The 27,726-nt window shown below is 42.3% G+C and overlaps 1 protein-coding gene across 1 annotated transcript; it reads right to left on the minus strand.

The window, feature by feature from the left end:
• Positions 1-6,030: 6,030 nt before the first annotated feature.
• fmn2b (formin 2b) lies at positions 6,031-26,059 on the minus strand. Its single transcript, XM_029528411.1, has 21 exons — positions 25,698-26,059; positions 24,549-25,634; positions 23,336-23,586; positions 20,623-20,801; positions 20,351-20,471; positions 19,784-19,839; positions 18,871-19,181; positions 17,906-18,706; positions 17,130-17,274; positions 16,383-16,470; positions 16,152-16,213; positions 15,603-15,694; positions 15,354-15,483; positions 14,521-14,667; positions 14,307-14,366; positions 13,909-14,029; positions 11,851-11,943; positions 10,550-10,601; positions 8,898-9,047; positions 8,641-8,722; positions 6,031-6,057 (listed from the first exon to the last, which is right to left on the minus strand). The coding sequence occupies exons 1-21, from the start codon at positions 26,057-26,059 to the stop codon at positions 6,031-6,033; spliced, it is 4,416 nt and encodes a 1,471-aa protein (XP_029384271.1).
• Positions 26,060-27,726: the final 1,667 nt, after the last annotated feature.

A 27,726-nucleotide genomic window follows, 5' to 3' on the forward strand; every position in this document is an offset into this window, starting at 1 on the left:
ATAAAGCAATGTTCATCTAATTAATTATTTGTTAATTTAAAAAAATAACAAGACTGCAATGACTTGGCAAGTCACATGACTCAAGTCAAGTCGCAGGTCAGGAATGGCAAGTCAAAGTCAAGTCAAGTCTTTTGTTAATGTTGATTAAGCAAGTCACAAGTCACAAATCTGGCGACTCGAGTTGGACTCGAGTCCACCCATCTATGCTTGCAGGGATCCTTGAGGGGCCATGGAATACAATTCCCCAGTCGACAAGTGCTCTGTGGATCTTGAGAAGGCGTATGACCGGGCTCCGAGGGACTTTCTGTGGGAAGTATCACGGGACAATGGGGTGAATGGGTCTCTTTCGAGGGCTCTATATGCCCAAAGCAAATCAAATCAAAATCAAATCAAATAGCAATAGCTGTATGCAGATACTTGGCAGTGAGTTGCACTTGTTTCCGGTGAGTGTTGGTAGTGTAGTGTGTTGGTGAGTTTGATATTCATGGACAGGATTTTGAGGAGCAGGTGTGGAGAGGAAGGGCAGTAGCTGGAGCATTGTTGATTTTTACAGATGATGTGGTCCTTCTGGCAACCGTTCACCATAGATCTACAGTACTTACTGAGTCAGTTTGCAGCTGAACCCTAACCCTAACCCAGCAGTCCCTCCTTATATTTTCTCAACTCTAAGTATGTAACTCTAAGTAAGAATTTTGTTTTCAATTACAAAACAATAATGAGCTGAAGAGCTAGATAAAATATTGTAGGGAATACCTAAAACTTCAGATTACTTTTAAACGTGACGTGTTATGGGCTCTCTACTAACAATTAAATTCAAAACATACAGTACAGCACACACTCTGGCTTTTCACACAAGATTATTCATAATATAAATATTTGTGTCACATCCCCAAACATACAACAGTAAAGTTAGACTGTAGTTAATAAGTGGGATGCTGGACTGCAGCATCACGCTGGCTTGAGACCAGTGAATGAGTGGCATAAGAAGTCGTGTAGGTGCATGTCACTTAGCCTTGAGTTCAAACGATTCTTGTTTAAATTCATATCAGAAAATATATTTCCATATTCCAATGTGCAAATGTTCACATGTCTGGGAACCTGCATTTTTCCAGCTGTTGATAAAAGTTCACTGGAGAAAGTTGCTGGTGCTGGCTGAGCTCCACCTTGTAACACTGCAGCTTAATGAGCTCCAGTTGCAACTGGTGCAGAATATCATTGGGGCCCACAGAGAATTGGGAAGAGAACAGCATTATGTCCCTTTCAATAACTGTAAAATTGTGAAATTGTTTCAAGGCCCTGCCAGTCAATTATGCTGCAGAGTTGGTGTTTCCTCCCTTTTCTTTGGCTTTGTGAGTCTGAATAATCCACTTTGTTCACCAGCTATCGCAGGTGTGTTATCAATAAAAATCCTGTTAACTTTACACCGTGGTAGTTTAATATCATCAACAGCTGAACAAACAGAAACAGATAAATCTCTTGTGCATCTCTGCATTGTGTTGCACTGGTGCGTACTGTGAGTTATGGGATACATAGAATTTTCCTGAGGGGACGAATAAAGTATTTGTCTATCTACCGAACAAAAAAAATATATAAATGAAGCAAATCATACTCCCCCGTCCCCCAGTTGGCTCTTATTATCTGATGATATTTTTTCAATTCTCTGTGATGCAGTGTTACAAAGCAGGCGCACATTAGCAAACTATTGCTTTTTTTCAGGTAAAATTGTGTCCACCATTTGTTTGATACATTCTTTGAATCAACTGTAATGCGTTCTCTCCAGGACTCTCACCACATGGGATGTGATGTCAAAATGTCAGTAGTCCCTAAGATCAAATAGAGTCAACTTTGTAGGGCCAGGAACCAGGCAGAATGTCTTCCAGAGCACCAATTTTCTCTCTTAACTCAGGCTCAGGTCGTAGAGATGCTGTAGGGCAGGAGTCAGTTGCCTTGTACAGGTCCTCAGAATCCTTGGGCTGATATGTCAGGGCCTGCAGCCTTTCACTGATAGAGTCTCTCCTACTGTCTCCTAGCTTGGCCTTTGGTCCCAGTCATTCTGGGGAAGGTGCTTGTGTGGAGGACAAGACTGCATAGGAGACCTCACCACAGGGGAGTGAAGGGGGAAGGGTGGAGGTATTTGGGGCAGTGGGGGTATATGGTGGTCTGAAGGTGCGAAGGGTGTGAACTAAACCTGTTGAGGAAAAGAGTTAAACTTGTTTTCTTTCCTGGCTGCTGGATGGCTGTCATTCACATGCTGGCTGTTGATTTGAGCAGGTCTGTAGATCCAGACACATCACCAGTTCCAATTCCTACCAGAGTCTCAACGGAGATGGCTGAAGTCGACATATAGATTATGCACTCGCGTGTGAATGCTCATTTCTTGTTTGAGAGTTTCTAAGGGAAGTCCAGTTGGCTGTGGGTTCTCATGGATGCATTTGTTACCTTTAGACTGGACTACTATCTGGATGTCCCAACAAACCTCTGTAAGGCCTTCAGTTGATAGAGAATGCTGCTGCACAAATATTAACAGCAACTAGAAAAAGGGATCACATCTCTCCTTTTAGCTTCACCACATTGGCTCTGGGTAAAATTCGGAAGAAAATTTAAAATTCCTTTTATTCACATGTAAAGCTCTTAATGACCAAGCTCTATTATATCTTAGAGAACTCATAGTTCCTTAAATCAGAATTAAATTAAAGGTAGCTCTTTCAGCTAGCATTCCTCTTCTATGAAACCAACTTCCAGTATCACCCTGGGGTACTAGAATCTCACTCTCCTTTCAAGATCACCCTTAAAACCTTCTGCTATGACAGTGCCTATAGTGAAAAGTAATTATTGTTCATTTATGCAGTTATATGCCTACATTGCTGGAGGTGCAGTGAGAACCTCAAACTCTCACTCATAGCCTTTCTCACACCATCACAACTAATTTAGTCTCTTCCTGTAGTTTGCGGGGGGGGGGGGGGGGGGGGGATTCCTGAGGTTAAGGGAGCAGCAGGCGTTGAACCACCTGCAGGATGAGGACAGGGAGAGAGAGGAGAGGAACTGGGGGAGACAGAGACTTCAGCATCTTCCTCACCTAGCCCCGCCTCAACATCAAGCAGAACTGCGACAGCCACAACCTCAGTGAGACCACTTGATTCAAAAAGAAAATGGTGTCAGTTCTGGTGTCAGCAGTAAGGACAGAAAGACAAACACATTTTGCTTCTACTGCAAAAAATATCTTTGCAAAGAACACACTAAAAGTGTCCATTTTTGCCACACATGCATCTAAAACCACACACATACACATGCACGTTCTTGCACTTATGGACATTGTTTGGCACAGGAGAAATGTGATCTCTTTTTCTACTTATTGTTATTATTGTCTACTTATTGCTTGTGCAGCTACATTCTTGATCAACTGAAAGCTTTTTTTTTGGGGGGGGGGGACATTGGGTTCGTAATTAATTATAGCAGTCCAGTCTAGAGGTAACGCATTGTTAACATGAACAAATTGATATCTGCCTGATAAATATGATTTAAACAGGTTTAGTATGGGTCCCCTAACAGCAAGTTCAAGTTCTATGTTGCATGTTACATTGTGTAACAGATGCAATAGATGTACATGTGTAATAGCATCACAATAATGTGACCGCAACTCAGTCATGTGGCTGCTCTACCCCAAACTGTCCCCATGACATAGGACCCCAGCTGAGATGAAGACTATACACAACTTGTATGATCTTGTACAAATTCAGTCATTTTAAAGCTCACCTTAGGAGATGCGAGGTTCAAACATTTTCATTTATTGCACAGCTGCACTCAAAGGTATTTTGGTGCACACTCCACCTAGGACACATCTTGACACAAGGCCCCAGTTAGCTCCTAGAAACATCCTTGCTGTGGCTGCATGTATCACCAGCACTGACAAAAATTATGCAGAAGTCATTCTGTTTATTTTACACTACACCCAGTGCCCATGCAGCCCATTCATATACATTTGATTCCTGTTGTGAGTAACATCATAACCAACAGTGGGGGACTTCACAGAGAGAAACCCCAAATATATCTTACAATTATCTTAGTTTTTCTGCAACAACATTCTGTGCACTGTGCGCATCCTTCATACACAAAAATGTGGTTAACCACAGAGGCGCACACACACAAAGACACACTTTCTGCAGAATACCTGGCATGTCACTAAAATATATACTAAAAGTCCACATGTAAGTAGAGAGGCTGAGTGTGACTGGAAAGTTGGAATGTAGGACTACAAGCAACACTGTGCCAAAGTCTACAGAGTGTGTGCTGAGATGTGACCACACAGATAATGATGCACAGAAGGGCATGCTCATGACTGTTGTTTGGGATAAACCAAGTTTCAACATGGCTGTTTCCATGATTATTAACATGTGTCCTGTATAAGCGGGAAAGTCACTGAATGAGTCTCATCCCTCCAGCCCTCTGTCATGACTGTGGCTGATCTAGCTTGCCTTGTTCTGATGCTTTCACATCCTTAGGTCAAGAATGACACCTACAAAAGTTAGGCAGCATAGATCAAAAACCAGAGCTTAAATTTGTTCAGATGAAGGTCTGAAAATGCAAAGGGCCGAGTTGAATTGATAGCTGACTGGTTTGATTCTCAGGTGGTTGGACTAAGACAAATATTCTAAAAAAATATTAAAAGTGGGTCTTCAACAAAACCTGCTCACACAGATTTAACATAAAGTGCAATTATTTCATCAATAATGCTCTCCACACCACAGGTTCTTCATATGACTAAGAATGAAATGTCCATGGAGGAGGTAACAACCAACTGACCATAGAGATGTTGCCATTCTCCTGTCGTTAACGCTCTAGAAGTACACATGAAGATTACAGTGTGTATAACTACTGACAACTATTGATATCGTAACACTGAGCTGAGATTAATCTTTGGAATGGATGTAAGAGGAATCACCAGATCTGTTCTCGTTGTTAAATGTTGGTTGTACATTTGTTGTTTATATATTTCAAACTGTGTGCTTTCTTTTACTGTTCTTGTCGGTGCTGTACCTGCTGGAACAACAATTTCCCTGACGGAGACCTCCCAAGGGATTAATAAAGTCTATCTTATCTTATCTTATCTTATCTTATCAGGGGGCATTTACTAGTTTCAGATTGAATCACAGTAAAAAAAAAAAAAAAAAAACAACCACAACAACAAAAGGAAAAAGTAGACTGTAAGCAGCTTCAATCTACTATTTAAATCAAAGTTAGGGGATATTAGGACCTGTCCAGGGTGTATGTGCCCTTGTCCAGAATGTTGACTGGGATGGACTCCAGCAATCCTTCAGGGTTGACCCTGTGACCCTAAGCAGCAGAAATTGAGAGAGAGAGTAGATATAAGGATACAAGTTTGTCTTTCTCTTTTCCGCTGTCCACACAGAGGGCGATATGAGGCTCTTTTCAATGTCATAGCCTTCATGGAGACACTTTAATTGTGATTGTGGGTTTATGAAACCTACTCCAGGGATGCAGATCACTTTTTATTCCCCGAGCATGATGGACATTTCAGGTCTCTGTCATTCAAAAACTGTTACAACACAGAAAAATGATTATTGATAATTATTACTGTACATAATACATTTGCTATTTTCTTGTTTACGGAGTAGGCATGCTGCAGGCAAACCCAGCATGGCCCCTCTGCTGTGACACAGATTTTTTCTTTGTCCATAAATGTGTGTTAATAGAGTGAACAGATAGTGTGATGTTATTCCTGTCATGTGTAACGTATGTCTGATGATAATTAATCCAAAACTCCAGGAACTCCAGAGCTCGACCCCTGCAGAGTTGGCCCCTGCAGCAGCATCCTTCCATAACTGTTTTGGAATCGGTTATTAATCAGAGAGGAGGCAAGATGAGGCAACAGACAGAGCACGAAAAACACAAATCAGTGATCCAGCGCTCTGCTGCACATTGACTTCACACCATCCACATCTGCTGTTCTTCCTTTTACTCTTCTGTCCGCTTCATACTTTTTTCTCTTTTTTTTTGGCTCACTGCCAAGAGTCAAATCTTCATGCCCAGCTTGGCTTTCTGCAGAAATGACACATCACAAAAATTAGATGATTAGATATTTTAAGCCCCTGGAAAGGAACGAAAGGGGTGGACACTTAGTCTTACAGCTTGTTTGGTCAGTATAAGTAACAAGTGAATATAAATTTCAATAAAAGTGTCCAAACAGCTATAAAGTTGATTTACAACGCTGTCTGAAGAGTCATTCATAGTGCAACAATGCTGTTTTCAATCTTTTCCTGACAAAAGTCTTCCCAGTCTTGATAGGTACCACAGTACCAGTTTGTACCCAGATAATCCTCCTTGGCATTAGCAAGAAATTGCAAAAAATTTGTGTGACGGGAAATTAATAGAAAAACAGCTGCTCTAGCTGGTCTATCTTTTCCATTTCACTCCAATCTTAGAAGCTTAAGTCAGTGGCAATGCATTCTAAATTATCTGTCCATCCTTTTGAATTGACTACAGTACAGAAAGTCCTGGTGAGGTGTAATGCCATCATGTAAAGTACATGGGAACTGTACAGAAGTACAGCAGTTGAGAAAATCCTCTAACTTTCCTCCACTGCTGCTGTATCTAAATTTCAGCACCTAAAAACAGCAATAAACATGTGTGGCTATTAAAGCAATAGCCAACTGTAAAATGTTCACAGTCTGATGTGAAATATAGATTTTCTGATTAAATACCATCCTGGCACTTATTAGTGCCCCCTTTGTTGCCAAATATACTTGGTGTCATAGATTCCACAAGAGGATGGATTTCCTCAGAGAGTCATTGTTTATGTGAATTGAAGTGAGGACGTTGTTGGGTCTGTGTCTGTCTCCTTGTTTTTGTTTTTGTTTGCTCAGCTGGTCAAGGCAGGCTCTCCGGATAATCACCTCACCTGTGTTTCACCTCCAACTGCTGCTCATCTTCTGGATTGCCACGACTCACCACCTCCAACTCTCCATGCTTCGCCAGTTCATCAGTTCATTCCTCATTGACACATCGCTGACCGGCTCCCCGCCTTGACTAGCTGCCTCTCCGTCTCCCTGGGTTTCCTCCCTGAGTATCGGCACTAAACCTTCTCATCTTCTCTCTCTGATTTTTTTGTTGGAGAAATAAACCTTGTTTCCCGAAAGAGTTGGCATTGTGCATCCAGTTCTTTGTACTAACCGTGCGGCCACCTAAATGAATCCCGTCGACACAGTCCAGAAGGCTCTATCCCACCAGGGCTCCCATGACCAGGTACTAAGGGCTTTGGTCGAAAGCAACCAGAGCCTTTCGGTCCACTTAACTTTGCTGTCGCTGCAGATGGCTCATCTGGCCGCTTCAATGGTCCAAGTGGCAGCACGTCCTGATGGGGCTACATCTACCTAGGTCGCACCCCTGAACAGAGACATAAGTGACCCTTAACCGTTTTATGGGGCTTTAGAAAAGTGAGACTTTTGCTACAGTGTGCACTAATCCGGTATGTGGTGGGACTTTTGAGGGATTGATCATTGGCCTGGGTGGAGGCAATAAACTTTAGCTCAGATGTTGGATTATGGACTTATAGTGACTTTGAGGTTCGCTTTAAGGTATTGTTCAACCACCCTTGCCATCGTGGGAACACCTCCAGCCGACTTCTCAGCCTGCGACAAGGGAACCGTTCAGTCGCAGATTACTCTGTGGATTTCTGGACCCTGGCGGCTGACTCAGGGTGGAATGACGCCGCCCTACAGGGAATATTCTTCAAGGCAGCAATTCCCAACTGCTGTGCCGTGCCGTGTGGATGTGCTGCGGGGGGTTGTCAGGTGTGCCGTGGAGGATTGTCCAGTTTCACCCGATTGGTACACTAAGCCTTGGAGTGCCCGTCAGGTGTGCCGTGGAGGATTGTCCAGTTTCACCCGATTGGTACACTAAGCCTTGGAGTGCCCGTCAGGTGTGCCGTGGAGGATTGTCCAGTTTCACCCGATTGGTACACTAAGCCTTGGAGTGCCCGTCAGGTGAGGCTGGGTGGTCTTTCACAGCACACCTGGTAGTTTCTTGCAGTGAGCCGAGTCCTATGTGTCTCCATTGACACATGACAGATTGGCTTCATGGATTCATGCTGTTGAAAAATTCTAACCCCATCATCTACTGCTCCAGGAGAAATCCAGATTCATCAGAACAGATCATGTTTTACAGTCTTCAGCCTGTTCAGTGTTGTTGTGTCCACTACAGTCTCATAACAGTTTTGCAGAAAGACAGCCTGATGTGTGTCTTGATTACTGCATCTCCTCCACTTCCATGTTCTTTTTCTCTGGACCTTTTATTCTCACCTTAGGTTTAAAGAGTGACTATCAAAAAACTGTAATCTTCTTGTAAGCCTCAACCAGTTTGACCATTCTCCTTTGACCTCTGACCTGTCTCATCAATACAGAATTGATGGTGGGTTTCTATTTCTTTTCCTGGCTTTCATCTCAGGATTTCAATTACTGCACTGCTGCCATAAAACCTGCTTGGTTAATTCCTTGAATAGGTGGGTGTGTAGGTGTAAGGAAGTGTCAGGTGGCAGAGGAAGCTATGAGAAAGTGTCATAAGTCTTCAGATGAACAGACAGATTTTTTTATGCTGTGCTTGATGGGGGAAAAAAAGGAAACTTACAATGCCAGAGGCGTGTTTAGGTTTGACGCTATAGGAAGCCTTCTCCTTAGCCTGACGGAAACATTCCTCTGCTGCTTTTAACCTGCACAACAGACAATATCACAAATACACACTCAATTTGACACTCTCAGTGTTTAACATTCATGTATTGTTGGTAAATACGACTGATAATATTCATTCAAATTACTTCAGCCTATTCAAAGAAGGAAAGAAAGAAAGATTACAGGAGTATTCTGCAAGAAAATGTGATCGCTTACCTCTCCTTGAGAATGATCTTGTTCTCCTTCTTCCACTGGTCCTTAAAGTCAGAGGAGAACTCATGCCAGATGCAGAAAAGTGTGTTGGGTGTAACTTCTTTCTCTCCTGCTTTGGCCTTCACGGAGAAGAATATTGTGAGCTCCAGGAACCTAAGAGAACACAAACTACACTTGATCAACATTCACTTTATTCAGTACCCTAGACAAACTTTAGAAAAAGTTACAGCTCATTCTTCCTGATTGCTTGAATTGTGATTGCTTATCTTTGAGATTTGTCTAGAACTTGATTAACTCACACCTAGATGCCACATAAATCAGGTCAAACTTTGAGTGTTCCTAGTAGCACAGCAGCTTCAATGACTGGAAAATGGTAGAAGCTTAGACCCACTAGAACTATTCCCCTGTCCAGAAGGGGCAAATTAACGCTAAAGGCGGCAATGTAGAAAATACATTATGCAGCGAATCAGGACCATGGCAAAAACATGGCTTTCTTCCTTGTCAGTCCTACTGGGCAATGGATTGAGTGTATCTCCATGCTCCCCAATCTGAAGTGGCCTCAGCCAAGTGCGTATACACTCAGTTGGGAGGTGAGGTGGCATATGTTCATGTCACCCATCACAAAGAGAGGGTGATCTTGCAATCAAGAAAGTGCAGCGAAGCTATTTGTTGTAAATTCTGCAGTTTCCTTGTTATTTGACCCTGAAACGTAGACAAGTATTACAGTGATTTTTTCGAATTCCTGCAGTATATAAAATGGTCTAAATGATGCTGACAGCAAGTTATAGTTTGGCAAGCAATTAATTGAGTGGCCCATAAAGTGTCTTATAGGATAGACACTCCTCCGCGGATCGATTTGTGAAATGCCTTTCATCACTGTTTGCCTTTAGGACTGTGTACCAGTATGCCCTCATGGAGCCAGGTCTCAGAAAAGAACATCAGGTAACTCTGGAACTGAGAAATCCTCCTCCTGTCTGAGACATGTTGTGAACTCATCAACTCAATTAATAAGTGATCTGATGTTTTATAGAGTAATAACTGGGGGCCACAACACCAAGAAATGGAGCAAACCTCCAAAAGCACTTGAAAAAGCACAAAATTAATTTGCAATTAAATCACAATTGCAATATATGTCAGAAAAGATGCCTAAAATTGCCCTATTGTCCAGATGTACCGACTAACTAAGAAAGAAGGGCCTTGGTCATGGAGATAACTGGGAAACCAAGAGAACTTTAACCATGCCTCAGAAGTGAACTGCGGAGATGGAAAAGCAGATGGATGAAGCAGCAGGACAGATGCTTCTGTGAGTAAAATAAATGAGAGCCTGCTACACTCTGGCAGACAGGATTTAAAAATTGGATTCCCAGGGAAGAATCCCATACTGTTACTGGTGAACACACAGAGACTTATATTCACCTGGTTATAAGCATCTCTATGGTAAAGCATGGTAGATGCAGTATGGAATGGTGGGTGCTACTATCTCAGAAAAAAAGAATGTAATAATACAATTGCAACACAAAAGGAACACAGGCTTTTGGATTTCAGAATTGCACTGGTCAGTGGCTCTCCTCTGCACTTGGTGGTGTACATAAGCTGAGCTTGTATTTGCATTGGTGCATAGCTGAAATATAACAAATAAAGAAGGTTGTCCTTACAGTTTGTGAGTGTTGCTGAGTTGAGCTTCTAGGGTCTCCAGTTCATTTTTTGCTAAGGACGGAAGAATAAATGAAAAAGGTCAAACAAAAAAGTGGCTTTGTTTCACACAGCTTCTGCTGTCTGCTTTCAAAAAGGGGGAGGGCAAGAAGATTTTTTTTCCTTCCTGGAAGGTATGCCAACCATACAGTTCAATGTAAGATTTTGGACAAAACCTTGGATCTCTGATCAGCATGAGTGAGTGTCTCACGATGACAACATCTTATCACAAATAACCTTACACCAGGGCTAGCTGGCCATTGTCAATATCAGAATGAACAGGACCTTCTTATTGTATGTGGTATAACTTAAGTTGTCATTCAAAAACAAACTTAGCTCTTGATCGTTTCCATAGCAATAATGATATTCTGGTGAGACACACTCATGGTATCCAGACAAACAGGCTTGTAATCCAGAACCTTTAATTCTCTCTCATACCATTAATTTTATGTCTCACAATGGGAAAGCTAAACACTCCTGGATTCCAAGACAAGTGTGTAAAGAGGACAACCACCCCCCACAGCACAGTATATCCACCCTCCGAGAAGAATATAGACCAAGGAGAGCGTGACAGACCAGTCATGCTATAGGTGACAAGGCCCAGCTGGCAGGAGCCACCACCTTGTAACATACGCATCTACATCTCCCTGGCATAAGCAGTAGCCAAGCCCTCACAAAAAGAGAGAAAGGATTTTTGAGTGAGAACCAAGGCCTGATATATGGGGGGAAAATCCTTATAGCCAAGGATCATGTGACTTGGCAAACTCTATCTGCGATCACACCTGGACTGGCTAATCAGAGGCCTGGGAAAATTCCCAGGGAGCACGTGTGACTTTTGGGGCTTGAAGGTCCAGTCATGGCACTGGGTAGAAATATATTATGGCTGCTGTCCTTGGACTGCATTTGCAGCTTACTCGCCTGAGTGATGACAAAACATAATTATGCTTTGACTCAAGCCAACAAAATCATCTAGCCCAATTGTACACTTATGAGTGTTGCTTATTTGAGGATATATCCCAAGTAAATTAAAATACTAGATACTATAAAGATCAAAGGGTGAGAGTAAACGAAAGAAAAGTCTACTAACTGAAATAGCTAAATGTGCTGAAGTAAGCTAGTTTTGTAATAAAACCAGTTCACCAGTATTTTGTGTTAATTTCACCCTTTGCTCATGCTGTTTTTGGCAGAACTGAAGCTGGAACAAAATTAGCAGCAATTGATTCAGAGCACCTGTCTTAAAATTTTAATAGTTTCTGTCAGTTACCTTGTGTGAGGAAGTCTTCCATGTTATCTTTGAAAGGCTGCAAGTTATCCTCATCTGAAACTTTACACACCTTTTCCACTTCTGATGTACAAGCTGACAAAATTAAGAAAACAATAGTTAGATCAAAACCTACTTACGTTAGCAGCAGGAAAAATGTAATTATGTTGGCATGTTCTTGTGATTAGATGGCCTTGTTCTGGTGAGAACAAAAAGTGAATCTCGAAGAAGTCATATCAACTGCCACACTTAGTAGATAAGATATCAAATGTCAATCTTCTCTTGCCAACAGAATGAAATGAGCCACAAAGCAAAATGACTGAAGCTGAGGCTCAGAGTGTGATACATCCATTTGTCTACCCTCAACTCAAAGACATTTTCACCTTACAAGCAAAATTACAAGTTAACATGGCACTCATTACAAAACACTACACACAGAGCTTTCTAGTTTAAGCCAAACAATATTAATTGACCATGCTCTCAGTTGTAAGGAGTCCTGGATGGACAGTCCTCGCCAGCGAGTCTTGGGTCCACAAAACCTGGACAGAGGTCTTAGACAGAGGGTCCAGGGTCCTGGATAGAGGATGCTTGACATAAGGTCAAGGTTTTTCGGTAGATGATCCTTGACAAAAGGTCTTGGGCTCTGGACAGAGAGCCCTCAACACAAAGTCTTAAACAGAAGGTGCACCACACAATGTATGGCACAACATCAGCTTCTGTTGGAGGTGGGAATCTCTCAATATCTCATGATTCAATTTTATCCAAATAGGATTCAGAGGGCTCAGATTACACGATAAAGCAATTATTGATAGATCAAAATTTTAAATGTTAATCCACTACACTTGCCAAGGGAGTGAAGGATGGAAACTTGCTGTGGCAATAATCCAGCATTTCGATGTTCATCAACATCCACTGCCCCTTTCAAATAAAATAAAATAATTAAAAAAGTGTTTTGCATTTTATTTTGATGCTTGAATGTATTTCCAAACTGATTATTTGCAACTTTTAAAATAGTGTATATTTGTATAGAGCCATGACTAAAATAAACACATGAATTTACTTCTATTATCCTGTTATTAACAACACCGGCAGGATTTTGTGAAAAAAAATGGAAGGTTAACCATGACAATATACTTAAGTTATTTGAAAAAAAAAAAAAAAAAAAAACAGAAAACAAAAGGAGGCTCTTGTCCATGTCCAGTTTTCCGTCGGCTTCATGGACGCTAAAATGCTTCACAATGCCAGGAGCAGCCGGCATTCATTTTGTTTGCTCACGTGTAGCTCCTAGCCTGGTGGCTAGCTAAGATTGAAAACACAACGCGCACGTTCTATCTTCGTGACGCTTCAACATCCAATAGAGACAGAGCACAATGCGTCATACTCTGAAAGACACGCCCACGGAGGGGAAAACGATTGGCGGCACAATAATAAAAATAAAAAAACAATGTCTAGTATTTAGTTTAAAACATTATTTCAAAATTGTCAAATTAGTATTTTATCACGCTCGCTGTACAAGAGGAAAAAAGGTACAATGAAACCATTAGCAATACACACACAACAGTGAGAAATTACAGATCTTTGGATGCCCATAACTTTTTTAAGTGAGTGGATTCAAGTTGGGATCACCCATACACCAACCGACTGGTTACTCGGTAGTGCACTATACCACACAGCAGCTTTTGGGTATTTGTTTGTGTTTGCTGGTAAACGAAGAGTGACAAGAGACACCCTCACACAATTCAAAGCCAATGGAGACGTGATTTTTTTTTTTTCCTCTGGTCTGGGCGGGGCTTAAATGCGCTCTGTCTCTATAGGTAGATACATGCGGCCCATTTTACAAAGTTAAAGTGAAAGGTAAGGATTGACTTTTAAATTTCCGATTACTGATCTTTCTCCGTCGAGAATTGAGCTTTCAAGAAAGAATTGCGATGCATCCAACAATCGACTTTTTACCCCACCCCTAGCTTCCACCTCACAGCTGTGTCCAGAGCTGGTTTGCTGAACCTCCCTCCAGGGTTTTCTAATCAGTTGAGCAAAATTTATGTGTGTGCTTGCGTTTACCTCTGAGGTCCTTCCGAAGTCGAGTCAGGTCTTTATGAAAGTCTTCAAATTTCATTTGTGAAGCCTGGAACAGATCATGAGGCTCAGGGAGAGGATACAGGCATGTCTCCCTGCCAGCATCCTAGTGACACGCACACAATAACATCATGGCATGAATAATTATGACACTCATGCCTGATTTTCTTTTCTAAACCGTACACATAATTTTATTATTAATTTTTATTTTTAAATATTAATTTGGATGGATTCATCCCTTGGTTCGCTTTTCTCTTTGCTTTGATATAATAGGAAGTGTAATATGAGAATTCACTTGAAGGGAAACACAATAAGAAAAAAATACATAAAACAGATACATGGGAAGAAAGGAGGAGAGGAAGTATGGCAGCAGAGCAACTCACCTCATCAAAGTGTCTGAGGTAGTATGCAACAATATAAGACAGGAGACTTTTTGTGCTGTCCTGCAGTTGGAAAGGAAACAAAAACACGTACATTTACAGGATTAAAGAAGTTCTTTACAAGCATTTCTAGTGATTAAGTTTTAAAGGTCATTGTGATGTTGTCTTTTCTATTCCACACATTATCCTTACTTATAAATGTATAAACTTTACTCACACTGCTTTTGACATCTTTGAGTTTGGGTAAGATGTCAAGGGTGAAGCCATCAGCTTGGCCTCTGGTTCGATTACCACCATTCATAAAGTTACCAAAGGCCAGAACCAGACCTAGAACCTGCTTCACTGTCTCACCTTCTTGTAAGGCCTGAGGATGTGAAGGAATGGAGAGAAAGGGGCTAGAGACAGAGAAATCTAACAGAGACCTGGAGATACATAAATGCAACAAAACCCAAAACATTAAAACAGGGACGAAATTTTGATTTCAGAGTTGGGGGGGACACAACTGACCAGAGTAAGGGAACATGGAACTGCCTGAACAGTGCCCCGATATCTACCCTGCAACTCAAAGCAATACGTATATGTATAATATGTATAAAACTACAGCCTAGAGGCTTTTAAATACAAAGTTGTCACTTTTCCACAAACACGCACTCCTGATCATCTAGCCAAACATCGGTGTGCAAGTCCAGGTGTTGTTTACAACCAGATGGAGTGACAGCGGGGACGACCAATCACACGTTAGGAAGAAACGGCAGAGCCAATCGATGAGCTGGTAAGCTGGTAGTCTAAAGGGAAACAGGGTTCAGTTTGAATGCCAGGTTCCGCTTGGTGCTAGTGCTTGATTAACCCATCTCCATTTAATATAGTCTAACATTGTTTTTGGACGGTAAAAACTGCAAGGGACACGTTCCTGTATTAAAACATCCATCATACAGCACAAAGCAGTGCTGAAACAAGACGTAGTCACTGCTACACACTGAACAAAAGACATAAAAGACATATAATACTGTGCTGACTTAAGTGTTCAGTAACAGATGGCATTTTACTCACCTTGCATACCCTCTGCAGTGTGTCCAATTTCCTAGTTATAGATGTGATGCATTCAGAGAAGCTGGACTGGAAGAGGATGCAGAAAACTCTGCCTGAGAAGTTTGGAATCACAGAGAGCTGGTAGAGGAACCTGCAAAACACAACAAAGGCATGCTGCTCCTTCCATCCCTGTACTGACTGTCATTGTGCCTTGTGAGTGACATACAACATTTGACCAGTCACTGATGAAAGGGGAGAGAAAGAACTCACTGCTCAGGTTTGTCTAGGGGTTTGGCATTCTCTTTATCTTTAGTGGACTTGATGTGCTTTTCGATCTTGTCTAGCTCATCCTGCTGGGCTCTCTGTGGGAGAGATACAGTACATTGAGTCCATCTTGTTCCTCATTCCCACAGTCCATTTTTGGTGAGCACATCACAACACTGGAGAGTATAGATACAACAGATACAGACACACATACATATGATAGACTGTACAGACTCTTCACTTTCTCCACAGTTACCTGAACCCCATTTTCTCACTGATCATCCACCGTGTTCCACTCAGCACATGCAAACCCAATAAGCACACACTGACACTTGGTGAATCTGCGCATTTGTTCAGATTATAGAATTGATAGTAGAAGACACGAACTGGTAATACTGGCATTTAGTTGCGTTGTGACATGCAGGTGATCACTATATACTCCACAGTTTGGAGAATGATTCTTCCATTCATGCAGAATAACTTTGAAATGCTAAAAACTGTGACAGGTAACATTATATTACTAGAAAGACAACGCAAACTATGTATGTAGCTCACATTCTCATACAAGGCTTGCAGAGTCTCCAAATCCACTACAGTGTTGTCCAAGTTCAGGACGGCTGAGAGACAGAGAGGGAGACATAGACAGAGCAGGATAATTGTTCACCACTGCTGACAGGTGATGATGGAAAAGTGAAAAAATATAAAATCTTATGTATCTTGAAGACTTGTTTTCCTATATGTGAGTAAATAGCTACCGCACTGGACAACTAACACTGATGAACTCACCATGCTGGATATCTCTCATATCAAGGTGGAGAGAGGACATGAGTATCCCTACAGCCTGAGAGCGCTTGTTGTTTAGGAGCTTCACAACCTGAAAACAGACTCATACATGGTCAGACTCAAACACTCCCATGTGGTGTGAACACTGTAGGTTTAAGGATTTTTGCTGTGCCAGTGCACAATTTGCATGGTCTGTAGATAAACAATGTCCATATTCTATGACACAATATAATAACTGTAATAACTGCTGCTCTCCCTGAATATGCTGATTCTAGTATTCTAGCATGGATTCTAGTATCCATGTTTACATTTAGTTAGTAGTTATTACTGTTGGGCTAATCAACTGCAATGAAAGATAATGAACTGTGTGTGTTGTAATTTATTATACCACCCGAGCAAAGTTTCTTTGTCTCTTTTGCTGAAGAAATGCAAATGTGAAGAAGTTTTCAAACTTAACAAAGCTAATCATTTCGATTTGATGATAAAATTATATGTTCTATTTTTTGCATTTATGCTTTTTTTAACTATACACATAAACAGGCTTTGAATACAACCTGACTGTACATCTGTCACAAACTGTCTTCTGGGTTTCGTTGCATGTGCTGTCTTGTCCTGACAGGCACAATGAGACCAGGGTCAATGTTTAGGTTAGTCATTAGAACCCTTTATTCTACCTGAAATTAACTAATCCTTAGACCAAGCATTTTGTTAGTTTTACAAGACTATTTTTGCCCACTGTACGACACTGACCTGTCGGGCCTTGGACTTTGTGATGGTGTCAGAAAGGGGTTGCTTCTTTTCCTTTACAGCTGTTTTTGAGAACAACCTTACAAACTCCTCAAAATCTACATGGGGCTCTTCAATTGTTTCCCACACCAATGAAGAACAAAGGTCTCTGAAAAACGAGAAAATTGAAAACAAGTTACATGCAATCAAACATTATCTTCAGGGTAAGTACTTTCAAGGCAAATATTAACGGGGCCTCAAAAGATATACTTTTTTTTGGTCTGACATAGATGCAAAATGAGACATTTCTAAACTCTGTGAATTCAATCCCATACTCTCAAATAGCCTCTACTGAAAATGTGTTATGTGAGTATCACACGCCATGAACTGTTTCTGAAACACTTCCTCTATTGACATAAACATGCATTTTGTGGTTTATTTTGAGGCAGACCCACACACAATGTCCTGCTGCCCATGTACAGCACCATATGTGGCTTACTAGGGCAAATAGTGGTTAATAAGCGTTCAGTCTTTCTTTTTACGGTAAGGGTAATTTGTGATTCAGAAAACCAACAAAAATTTCATGAAATTAAACAAAAAACAAAAACAAACATAGAATAAATGCAACCATCTTTTTCAGATTACGATTCCTGCACCAAATTGTTGAAAAGCCTTTCTCTCTCATCCTTCACATATCTAGATCTATCTACAACACATGATACTTAGATCTTAGATGCAAGTAAATAAATAAACATGGTGTAAAAGCATTCATGGGTACAGTTAATTCTTCATATGTTTACCTTTTGGTGTGCAGCTGGATCCTGGTCCAGTAGAGTGGCTTCATGGGTCTGGGTGGCTCCACAACAGCCTTCCTAGGTGGTTTCTCCTGAGTCACACCCAGAGCATACAGCCCCAAAGGCAGTGGAGGAGGCAATGAGCCGAGGGCCCCTGGAAGAGCTGGTGGAACACAGATGGCTCCTGGTGGATGAGGTGGAGGAAGAGGAGGCCCACATCCTGGAGGTAAAGGATGACAAGGGCCTCCAAGACCTGGTAATGGAGGAGGAGGAGGTGGGGAAGGGCCAATGTCAGCTGGAAGAGGTGGGGGTGGGCAGGGGACAGAGCCACCAGGTAGGGAAGGAAGAGGAGGAGGAGGTGGGGGTGGGACAGAGCCACCAGGTAGGGAAGGAAGAGGAGGAGGAGGTGGGGGTGGGACAGAGCCACCAGGTAGGGAAGGAAGAGGAGGAGGAGGAGGGGGTGGGACAGAGCCACCAGGTAGGGAAGGAAGAGGAGGAGGAGGAGGGGGTGGGACAGAGCCACCAGGTAGGGAAGGAAGAGGAGGAGGAGGAGGGGGTGGGACAGAGCCACCAGGTAGGGAAGGAAGAGGAGGAGGAGGAGGGGGTGGGACAGAGCCACCAGGTAGGGAAGGAAGAGGAGGAGGAGGTGGGGGTGGGACAGAGCCACCAGGTAGGGAAGGAAGAGGAGGAGGAGGAGGTGGGGTGGGACAAGGCCAGCAGGAACGAGAGGAGGAGGAGGTGGGGTTGGGACAAAGCCAGTGGGAAGAGGCGGAGGAGGAGGTGGTGGTGGAGGAGCTAACATTGAGCCTACTGATAAGGATGGAGGGGGAGGAAGTGATACAGGAGGAGGGACCATATTTTGCCTTGTATGAGGACACACTGCTTCTTCTGTAAGAGCAGGGGGCTGCTGCTGACAGGAACACTGGCAACCATCTTGCCTGTGCTGTAGAGAGCCATTCCATGCAGTTGACTCAGTCGACGACACTCTGAACTTAAAGCTGTCTTCCATGGGTGATGTCTGGACTGACTTGACCTCAAGGCAGTCCAGGTAGGAAGCTGACTCTGTCTGCAGGTGAGCATCACAAACAGCCCTCACTGCGCCCTCCCCTCTCCCACATTCCTTATCTGTGGTTGTAGAGGTTATGATGTTGCCCCTTTCCAGCAGAGGGGGCTGTCGCTCAAGCTCAGCAATCTTAGTCTTGAGGTCCTCAATGGTTTGTTCCAGCTGCTGGATGACATTAATGTGCTTTTCTTTCAGTTTTGAGGGAAGGACATGTTCCTCCTGCCATGGGGGACAATGGCCATAACAAATGTCTATTTAAATCAAGAAGAGACTGATCCACAGTGTTAAATATTGACCCGTTTGGACCGTCAGACCTCTGAAGACAGACTGTATACTGTATGTGTGTACATATGAAGCCATCTCAAACAGAATACATTGTTATGAAACTGGTGAATATGTACAGCTTCAACATTAGACACGGGGGTTCTGACCCAGGAGCTCTGACTACTCTGATTGTCTTCTATGACTGAAGAACATCAGAAACATGTAATGTAGCCACACAACTGTCAATAACAGCTAATATTTTATATTTGGCTCACATTATGTTTAGATCAGAATTATGGCCTTTTCACTATCTATGTATAATATTCTATGTTTTGACTCTTTAAAATGTTTTTCTTAAGCCCCATAAACATAAACACTGCAGATTAATAGAATAGCTAAAGGTTTTGTTATTGTAGAATATCCTACAATGGACAACAATCAAAGAAATCTTCATCACATTTGGGAGAGATGCAATTCCATAAAGTGTTAGTAGAAACTCATAGCTTGTTGTGGCTCAAAAATGACTCAAAAATACAGTAACCAGTAATGTCACTGACCAGAGAGTCCTGGTCATCTGCCATCTGTTGTTGGCTCAAGATGGCTTCTTGGTTCTCTGCAGTTCCGTAAATACAATACAACAGAAGAAACGGTTAAACACCCTGGAGGTGATTAAAGTAGTGATTATAATATTTTTCTTAAGCGTTTACAGAAATTACTACACACCTTGATTGTCTTCTATATGAAGAAATCCCATTCAGGAGAAGATAGGACAGAGAGAGAGGAAACAAAGCAAAGGTCAGAGTCCCTGCATAAAACTGAAGGAATGTTTTCCTTTTGCTTAAGCAGTTGGAATCAATCTTCACCCAAAAGAGCACATCAAATTATTGTCTCTGATCACCAACAGGATATTGGTTGTTGAGGGACTGTGAAGACTGAAAACACGTGTCTCACACATAATGTCCATGCTTTGTCAATGTTTTGAGTTTCCATAAGATCTAAATTCACAGTGGTATTTAATCCTCTTCAATAAACATTAATAGTTTAAACATGAACATAAGTAAAACAGCACAAAAATGATAAAAGGGAAGTGAGTTTAAGAATGAGCTGTATGTATAGCATATTACCAGCCTCGGGCGATTTAAATCCAAGTCTTCCCCTGTTGATTTGCACTGGAAACCTCCCGTCAAGGGGGTCCTGTGAGTGTGGTGGCTGGTTAACTGCTGCCCATGTATACAACTGGTCATGCTGGAGATTGTAATTACAACCAATTAAGAATAGCATGAGAAACAAGGGAAAGGTGGTTCAAAACTAATTAAACTCAACTTTGACTTCAAAATATATGGAATTGTGAAATTAGTAACTCACAGCAAACATATCTGAGTTGGGTGTTACTTACATCAAACTTGGCTAATGGTGTTGTGGTGATGTGGGTGGGGCTGCCACCCAGCTGCTCTCTGAAGCAGTCAGTGAACGGTAGCAGGATGCCCATGGCCAAGATCCTGGAGCACAGCTTCTCAGCCTCCTCTGGCTCCTCCTCTTGCTGCTGTAGGAACAGCTTCTCCAGCAAGGTTCGACCTGAATGTGTGCAATGACAGATCAAAAAAGCTGTGTGAACAGCTAGCATATGGATGCTTCTTGTGTCAATTTGAAAACTTCACACAACCCATGTGGCACATTCAGTGTCTCTAGAAGGTCCCAGATTCTCTGGTATGCTTGTGTTGTTCATAATGTTCACTGAGGTTGTAAGAACTAATTTACTGTACATGGACGACACAACTAGGGGAGGATAGATGAGCTACATAAAAAAGTATTTAATGGGCCATCCTCATTGTTATCAGGTCAAATTGAAATAGGAATATCTTTCAAAACTTCTTTCAACTCATCCCCCAAAAGCACACACTCGCACACAGGCACAGACTCTTCTGATATCTCAGCAGTGTATCAACTGACACGGACACATAAAAACACAGACATACTCATACTCACTCTCTCACACACACACACACACACACACACACACACACACACACACACACACACAGACATTGGCAGACTGTTCTTAATTATCTTTGGTTTGACATTAGTTCATGTCATGGAAAAAAATTTCATGGAAGGTAGTACAGCAAAAACCTATTGAGTTCTTGTTTTCATTTCTTGACAATAAATTCAAATTATCTGAGAACCACAGTCTCTCACTGGATCTTTTGTTTTGATTTGCATCAAGCACACTTCACTGGTAAAAATGTGAAGGACAGGAGTTAAACAGTTTTGGAGGATGTTTTTTTTTTTTTGCTACCACAGTAACAAACCGCTGTTACGGTACTGGTGTCAGAGTTCTCCATCCAGTATATCACATAAGTTCTTCGGTCTCTGAGTGGCATTGTGGGCTGTGGATGTGATGTTAAAGACAACTGATATTTGGTCTAGGACAATGAACAGCAGTGACATGCACAGACATTTTGGGGGGCAGGTGCTCAATGAAAAATAAAGGGACTTTGTGTGGCTGTCTTATTATAACAGTGTGAGATTTAAAAAAAAACCAAAACATTACAGACAGCACATGTTGAACGTAATTGCGCATCTATTTATGTCAATATGTTGATAAAAAATACTTGACCTTTCAATTGGACTATGGCACTGATCAGTCAATTTCTTTTGTTTTATCTCTCTGGAATAAACACACATGGAGAGGTTTTTAGCAAGTTAGAAGACAAAAAACAAAATATCAGTGTACTGGAGGCAAGATAAGAAAAATATGTTCGTTCCTGTAAGAACAAAAGAAGTATAGAAACTGTCATTTTGAAGTGAGGAGAGAAGAGTGCAGCCAAGTTGCCAAGTCTTTAAAGCTTCTGATGACCGCACAATGTTTTATCTGGATAAATCAGGGTTCATGTTGACAAAGGAAGAGAGGTGTGTGCTGGAGGGGGGCAGCATTATTATCACACGCTATTAATCGTTGAGCATTTATAGATGATTGTGTCAGCATGGACCAGATACGCTGTTTAAAAGAAATAGAAAACTAAATTTCAAAAGGGCACTTCCTTGGTCCAAAGGGCAAAGGGCAGGTGCTATAGCATCACCTAGTGTCTACCTGTGCACGCCACTGATGAACAGGGTTCATGATAATAAGAAGTGGCTACCACATCAGAGTAGAGGGGTAAGTCTGACAGGACAAGAGGTCATCTGGAAACATGCATTTCCAACATATGCCTGTGAATGCAATCATTTGCCTGCCAATCTATGCCATGTCGCACGTGGAACCAATCCTTGTATGTCCATTGTCTCTGATCTGCACAGCATTAACTGGTTTCCACTCTGTAGAATAGCAGACACATAAATAAGCGAACAGATAACCAGCTTCCGTACTTTTAGATAGATGGCCTGGAGTTCATTGTAAGATAACAGAGCTCACACTGCCAGACTGCTACTCTGGCTATAACATAGGATCACTGGCTACTACTAATATTTGGCCTACTCAAAATCACAAACAGTAAAGGAACTAAAGAGGGAAAATCAAAGGATCAAAGGTTGAGCTTGTCTCCAGCTAAATGAATACAGTACAGGCCAAAAGTTTGGACACAATTTCCTATTAATTTGAAAGAGAAGGTGTGTCCAAACTTTTGGACACTTTTTGGACATTTTACAGATAACAAGCTGCTTGACATTGAAGCTGTCTCTCTGTGACAATGCTCAACATCTATATTTAGAACATTTAAAAGGCTTCATTAAATTTTCAACTGCTTATCCATGAGGGTGCTGGAGCGAATCCCAGCTGGCATCTCAGGCTAGGACAGGGTTAACCCTCGACAGCTTGCCACTCTATCACAGGGCAGACATATACAGTGACACAGAACCATTCACAATCACAGGCAATTTAGAGCCACCAATTAACCCAAACATGCAGGTCTTTGGACTGTCAGAGGAACCCGGACTACCCTGTTGTAAGAGGGAGAACATGCAAAATCCACACAGAAAGGCCCTAGGCCCAGGAATCAAACCCATAAACTTCTTGCTCCTGGGCCACACCTGGCCGGAGTGCTGCTACTGTAGCTGCTCTTCATGAAATGCAGAAATAACACATTCAGGTCTGAAAGTAACTCTGTACTTACCTGTAAAGACATCCTGAAAGCCACAGGTTGAGACCTGTCCACAGGAAGATCTTCTTGTTGCACATATGGGCTGGCTGCCTCCTCCTCTGTATCCTACCAGATATTCTCCCGAACCACAAGACCCTCCTCCGTCCTCCTCTCTGCTCCTCAGCCTTTTCTCCAGCTCATCCGTCCAGTCGGCTGAGCGGCTCAGAGGCCCAGCTAGGCTTAGAGAGCGCTGTCTGCGGGCCTGGTGACCATCGGCCATCATCCTGCCAACAATCACATTTCTATTGTGCTTTTCTTTGACAGTGGATTATACAATTAAACTTGAGGAGCAGCTTCTTGTTAAAGCAGTCAGTTGTTTCCATTTGTACATATGTACTTTGAAATTAAACCAGGTGAGACATCATGCTTATTTTCAGTGTGATTATTCTTAACCTTACCCTTATTAACAATATAAATATGTCATTTTACTAAAAACAAAACAGCTAACAATGACCGTAACGTCTGTTGCTACTGTCCAAATTGTCCTCGTGGAGATAATTAAAGGGGATTACAGAGGGGTATAACTCCTTACACACTGCTGTATTTGTTCTATCACTGCTATTGTTAAACAAATTTGCTTTCTATTATTACAGATATTACCTCAACTACTTTGAGACAGGTCTAAGTATACCATCTCCAACTTAGAAGCTTGTTTACAAAATGGCTCTGTTAAATGGCTCTATTTAATTGATGCGGCACTTAACACCTTCCCAAATAGTGAGTCACAACTTGGCAACACTGCTGACACTTTTAGTAAGAGGGGAGATGGGGACATTGCAATGTGTCTGATTTTATGTGACTGGGAAAAAAACAAGTAGTAAATGATATGTTATTCCAGATGAGCTTAAGAACTTTATTTGGAGGTCAATGTGAAAGTGAGCACACTTGATAATATCCCATCATGACACAGGTATGGCTAGTACTTTAGGTCAAAACCGAAGCAGGAAGTGGCTCTGCCCTAAATTCTGGAGGTAGGTTTGTCTGTGTTTCTTGCCTGAAAACTGCTATATATAAAGACCTCAGCAACTGGCTTGTTAATGTTATTAAATGATTAAATAAAGTTTAAGTTGTAATAATGTGGAATTAAGCTTCCATGCTACGCATATAGACCTAATCCAACTTTCTCTTAAAAACCATTGTATCAAGTAAAATAAAAACCAGTGACATGCAGACACAACACAGGTACCTGGGGAGGTGATGATGGGCTCTGCGCGGGGACAGGGGGCTGTGGGAGGGGGACAGGACTGGGGAGTATCCTGGAGAGCTGAGTTGCCTGGTGGTTGTCTTTATGTATGAGGGGAAAATAGGAGGGTAGGGTTTCACCACAGGGCTCGAGGAGGTAGAGGAGTGGATGGACCTGAGAAGTCTTTTGGCCAGTGTGGGGCTCTCTTGGGGCAGAGTAGTGAAGCAGATACTGCTCCTTCTGCACTGCTTGGTGGAGGCACTGGTCCTGGTAGTAGCAGAATGGTTGAGGTCAGAACTTAGGCAGTCCTCAAGTGACTCTACACTAGTAACTGAGCCCATCTGCCCCTCACCTTCCTCACACAGGATCCCTGCTTTCAGCCTCTTAGTGGTTTCAGGACTTCTGTTGTCTATGGGTGGAGGACTGAGCTCCACCTCCACCCCAGGCCCCTTCTTCTTTGGGGATTTACCTTTTGCTTTTTCTTCTTCATCTGGGGTTTTCCCAGTGCTGTCAAATGTGTGATGAGGGATGCTGTTACCACTGGTTGTCATGGTGACTGGGGTAAATGCTGTCCCCTGTTCAGATGTCATAGTGACAGTTGTGTGGGGGAGCTGCTGTACCAAGACATACTGGTCTTTTGTGCCTGTAGCAACACAAAGAGAGGTTTCTCTCCCTCTTTCATGCTCTGTCTGTTCCTTCCCATCAAGCTCCAACTTCACCTCCTCCTCCTCCGTCTTCTTGTTCACCTCTGTGTGGAGGTGTAGTGTTTGATGCTGCTCTATGAGCCTGAAAGAGCTGGACAGAATTCTTGTTTCCAAGAATGACAGGGCATCAGACCCCAGTTCTAATTCTGGAGTCATGTCAAGAATCTCAGGAGGAGATAATTTAATTACTCCGTTACTCTGCTTCTTCATTTTTCCTTCTTCCCAGCTCAGACCCCTGTCTACCCCACCCCGTGTTTCCACATTTGATGTTACCATCCCCTGCTGCTGTTGGTGCTGCAGCCTTATGGTAAGTTGGATGTCTGCGAGCAGATCCTCATGGTCAGCTGCCGAGTGGAAGCTGTAAATATCTGTGTCTGAACCCGAGCTCCCTCCCTTGTGCCCTCCATTCTCAGTAGGAGAGGCTGCTGCAGTTGAGGTTTTTTGCTGCATCTCATGCTTTTTCTCTCCTTCTTCTCCATCTTTTCTGTCTTGTTTATTTTTCTTTTCAGGAAAAGCAGCCTCAGTATCTGACTGTCCGAGCTCATCCGCAGACAAATCAGGTGTTTTAGGGTTGTCCAGTTCTTCATGTTGAAATGCTAAAACATCCTCTTTTGAGCCTGTAACTGATGTGTCTCCTTTTCCCTTCAAGTTGTTCTTTCTCTTGCGGATGGAGAAAACAGAGGGCTTGGTCTCAGTTTTGTTTTTCTTCTTGCCTGGTCCTGTGCCATACACCCCCCCTCCTGCTGTGCTGCCACCTGCTCCTTTACCTCCGTGCTTACCGTGGAGTTTTTTTCCTCCCTTTTTTGTCATATCCCCTCCTCCTTCTCTCCATCCTTCATCCAGAGAAGGGTGGCTTCCATTACCGGATGCTGCTGCAGCTTTCTTTTGCTTAGCCTCCTGGTTGCCCATGTCGACAGAAAGCGTCCGGTAGCTGCTTTTCTCACTCAGGACATGCTGGGGATAGCTTAGATGCCTGAGCCTGGCAAAGGTAGAGATGTGTTGACCTGATCTGTGAATGCACGACCAGTGAAAGAGGTGGTGCTGCTGCTGTCGATGATGTATTTTTTTCTTTATCTCTCTTGTTGTGTACAGATTTTCCTCATTATTTTCCGGTGACGAAAGCTAGCATGGCAGTGATGTTGCAGCTGACATACAGCTCTCTCCTCCTTCTTCCTCTGTCTGTCCTACCCTCCCCCTCTTCTTCCACGCCATCTGCTGAAAGAAGTGACGTAGGCATGACTGCCTGCTTAGCTGAGCTCTGACAAGGAAGCAGACTGGGAGAGATGAATAGGACGGGAGTAAAAAGCCAGTTAAGCTGGAAAAGAATTAACATAAATGACCCCCCCACACACACACACAGACACAGACACACACACACACACACACACACACATCACAACTCCCCTCATCCCACTCACACCGACTGGACATTCTCCCATGCTAGTGCATAAGATTCTTCACTACATTTCCCATTATTCCAACTACATTATCCATATAGAAGAAGAAGAAGAAAAGTTTATCAAGTGTTTCAAGAGTTCCAGGTGGAAAAATTATCTTTGTTGATGGTCTCCTCAGTAAAACAGCTGCTCCACATCACATGATCTTCTTTAGCAGCTGGTAGATGCTTTAGATCTGTTTTCATGTATACATGTTGTAACCTTGGTGTGTCAATTGACTTAGATCTGACTTTCAACAGCCACATCAAAGCTGGCACCAAAACAGCTTTTTACCAACTCAAAAACATCAACAGAATTAAAAGTTTTATCACCCAAAACAATAAGCAGATGCTCATCCACGTTCATCTCCAGTAGAGTTGATTACTGTTATGGTCCTCTGACTGGACTAACCAAAAGGAGCATTTTACAGCTGCAACTTATCCAGAATGCTGCTTCTAGAGTTTTAACACAAAAAGTTTCATTACACCTGTTTTGAAATCTTTACACTGGCTCCCAGCCAGTCACACAATAGATTTTAATACGCTGCTGCAATTTATAAATCACAGAATGGTTTGGAACCAGGACCATTGACTCTGGTCAGCTAGTCCAGAGTAGAGTCCTGACTAAACATGGAGAAGCAGCATTTAGCTTTTATGCAGCAAACAAGTGGAACAAGCTGCCAGTGGAGGTTAAATCAGCACCAAATGTTGACACTCTTATATCTAGGCTAAAACCATTTATTTTCTCATGCACTTATCCTGGTCACCTACACTGTGCTTTTCTTAACTTATCCAACCGACTACATATTATTTTAATAATTTTAATTTAATAATTTTATGACTTATTTTCTGGATATCCTGATCAACATGATCTGTTATTGTTTCATCGCTGTTCTTACTTTTGTCTGTATGTTCTTTGCATATGTGTAAAGTACATTGAATTAGGATTCAGCAGCAGTAGCTTGTCTTGTAAATGAGTTCCTAATTTAAACCATGGCCCCACATCAAACATTTGAAACATGAAGATGTTCCAACTATACTG

The sequence above is a fragment of the Echeneis naucrates genome, chromosome 19, assembly GCF_900963305.1.
Source record: "Echeneis naucrates chromosome 19, fEcheNa1.1, whole genome shotgun sequence".
Classification (NCBI taxonomy): Eukaryota; Metazoa; Chordata; class Actinopteri; order Carangiformes; family Echeneidae; genus Echeneis; species Echeneis naucrates.

Bases quoted from the DNA above. Each gene is read 5' to 3' on its own strand.
- fmn2b (XM_029528411.1), bottom strand. From the start codon at position 26,059: ATGACAAAAAAGGGAGGAAAAAAACTCCACGGTAAGCACGGAGGTAAA. The intron at 25,635-25,697 runs GCAGCAAAAAAC...CAAGGGAGGGAG, and splicing joins GGAGAGAAAAAGCATGAGAT to CTCGGGTTCAGACACAGATA. The intron at 14,367-14,520 runs GTGAGTAAAGTT...TTCCAACTGCAG, and splicing joins TCAAAGATGTCAAAAGCAGT to GACAGCACAAAAAGTCTCCT.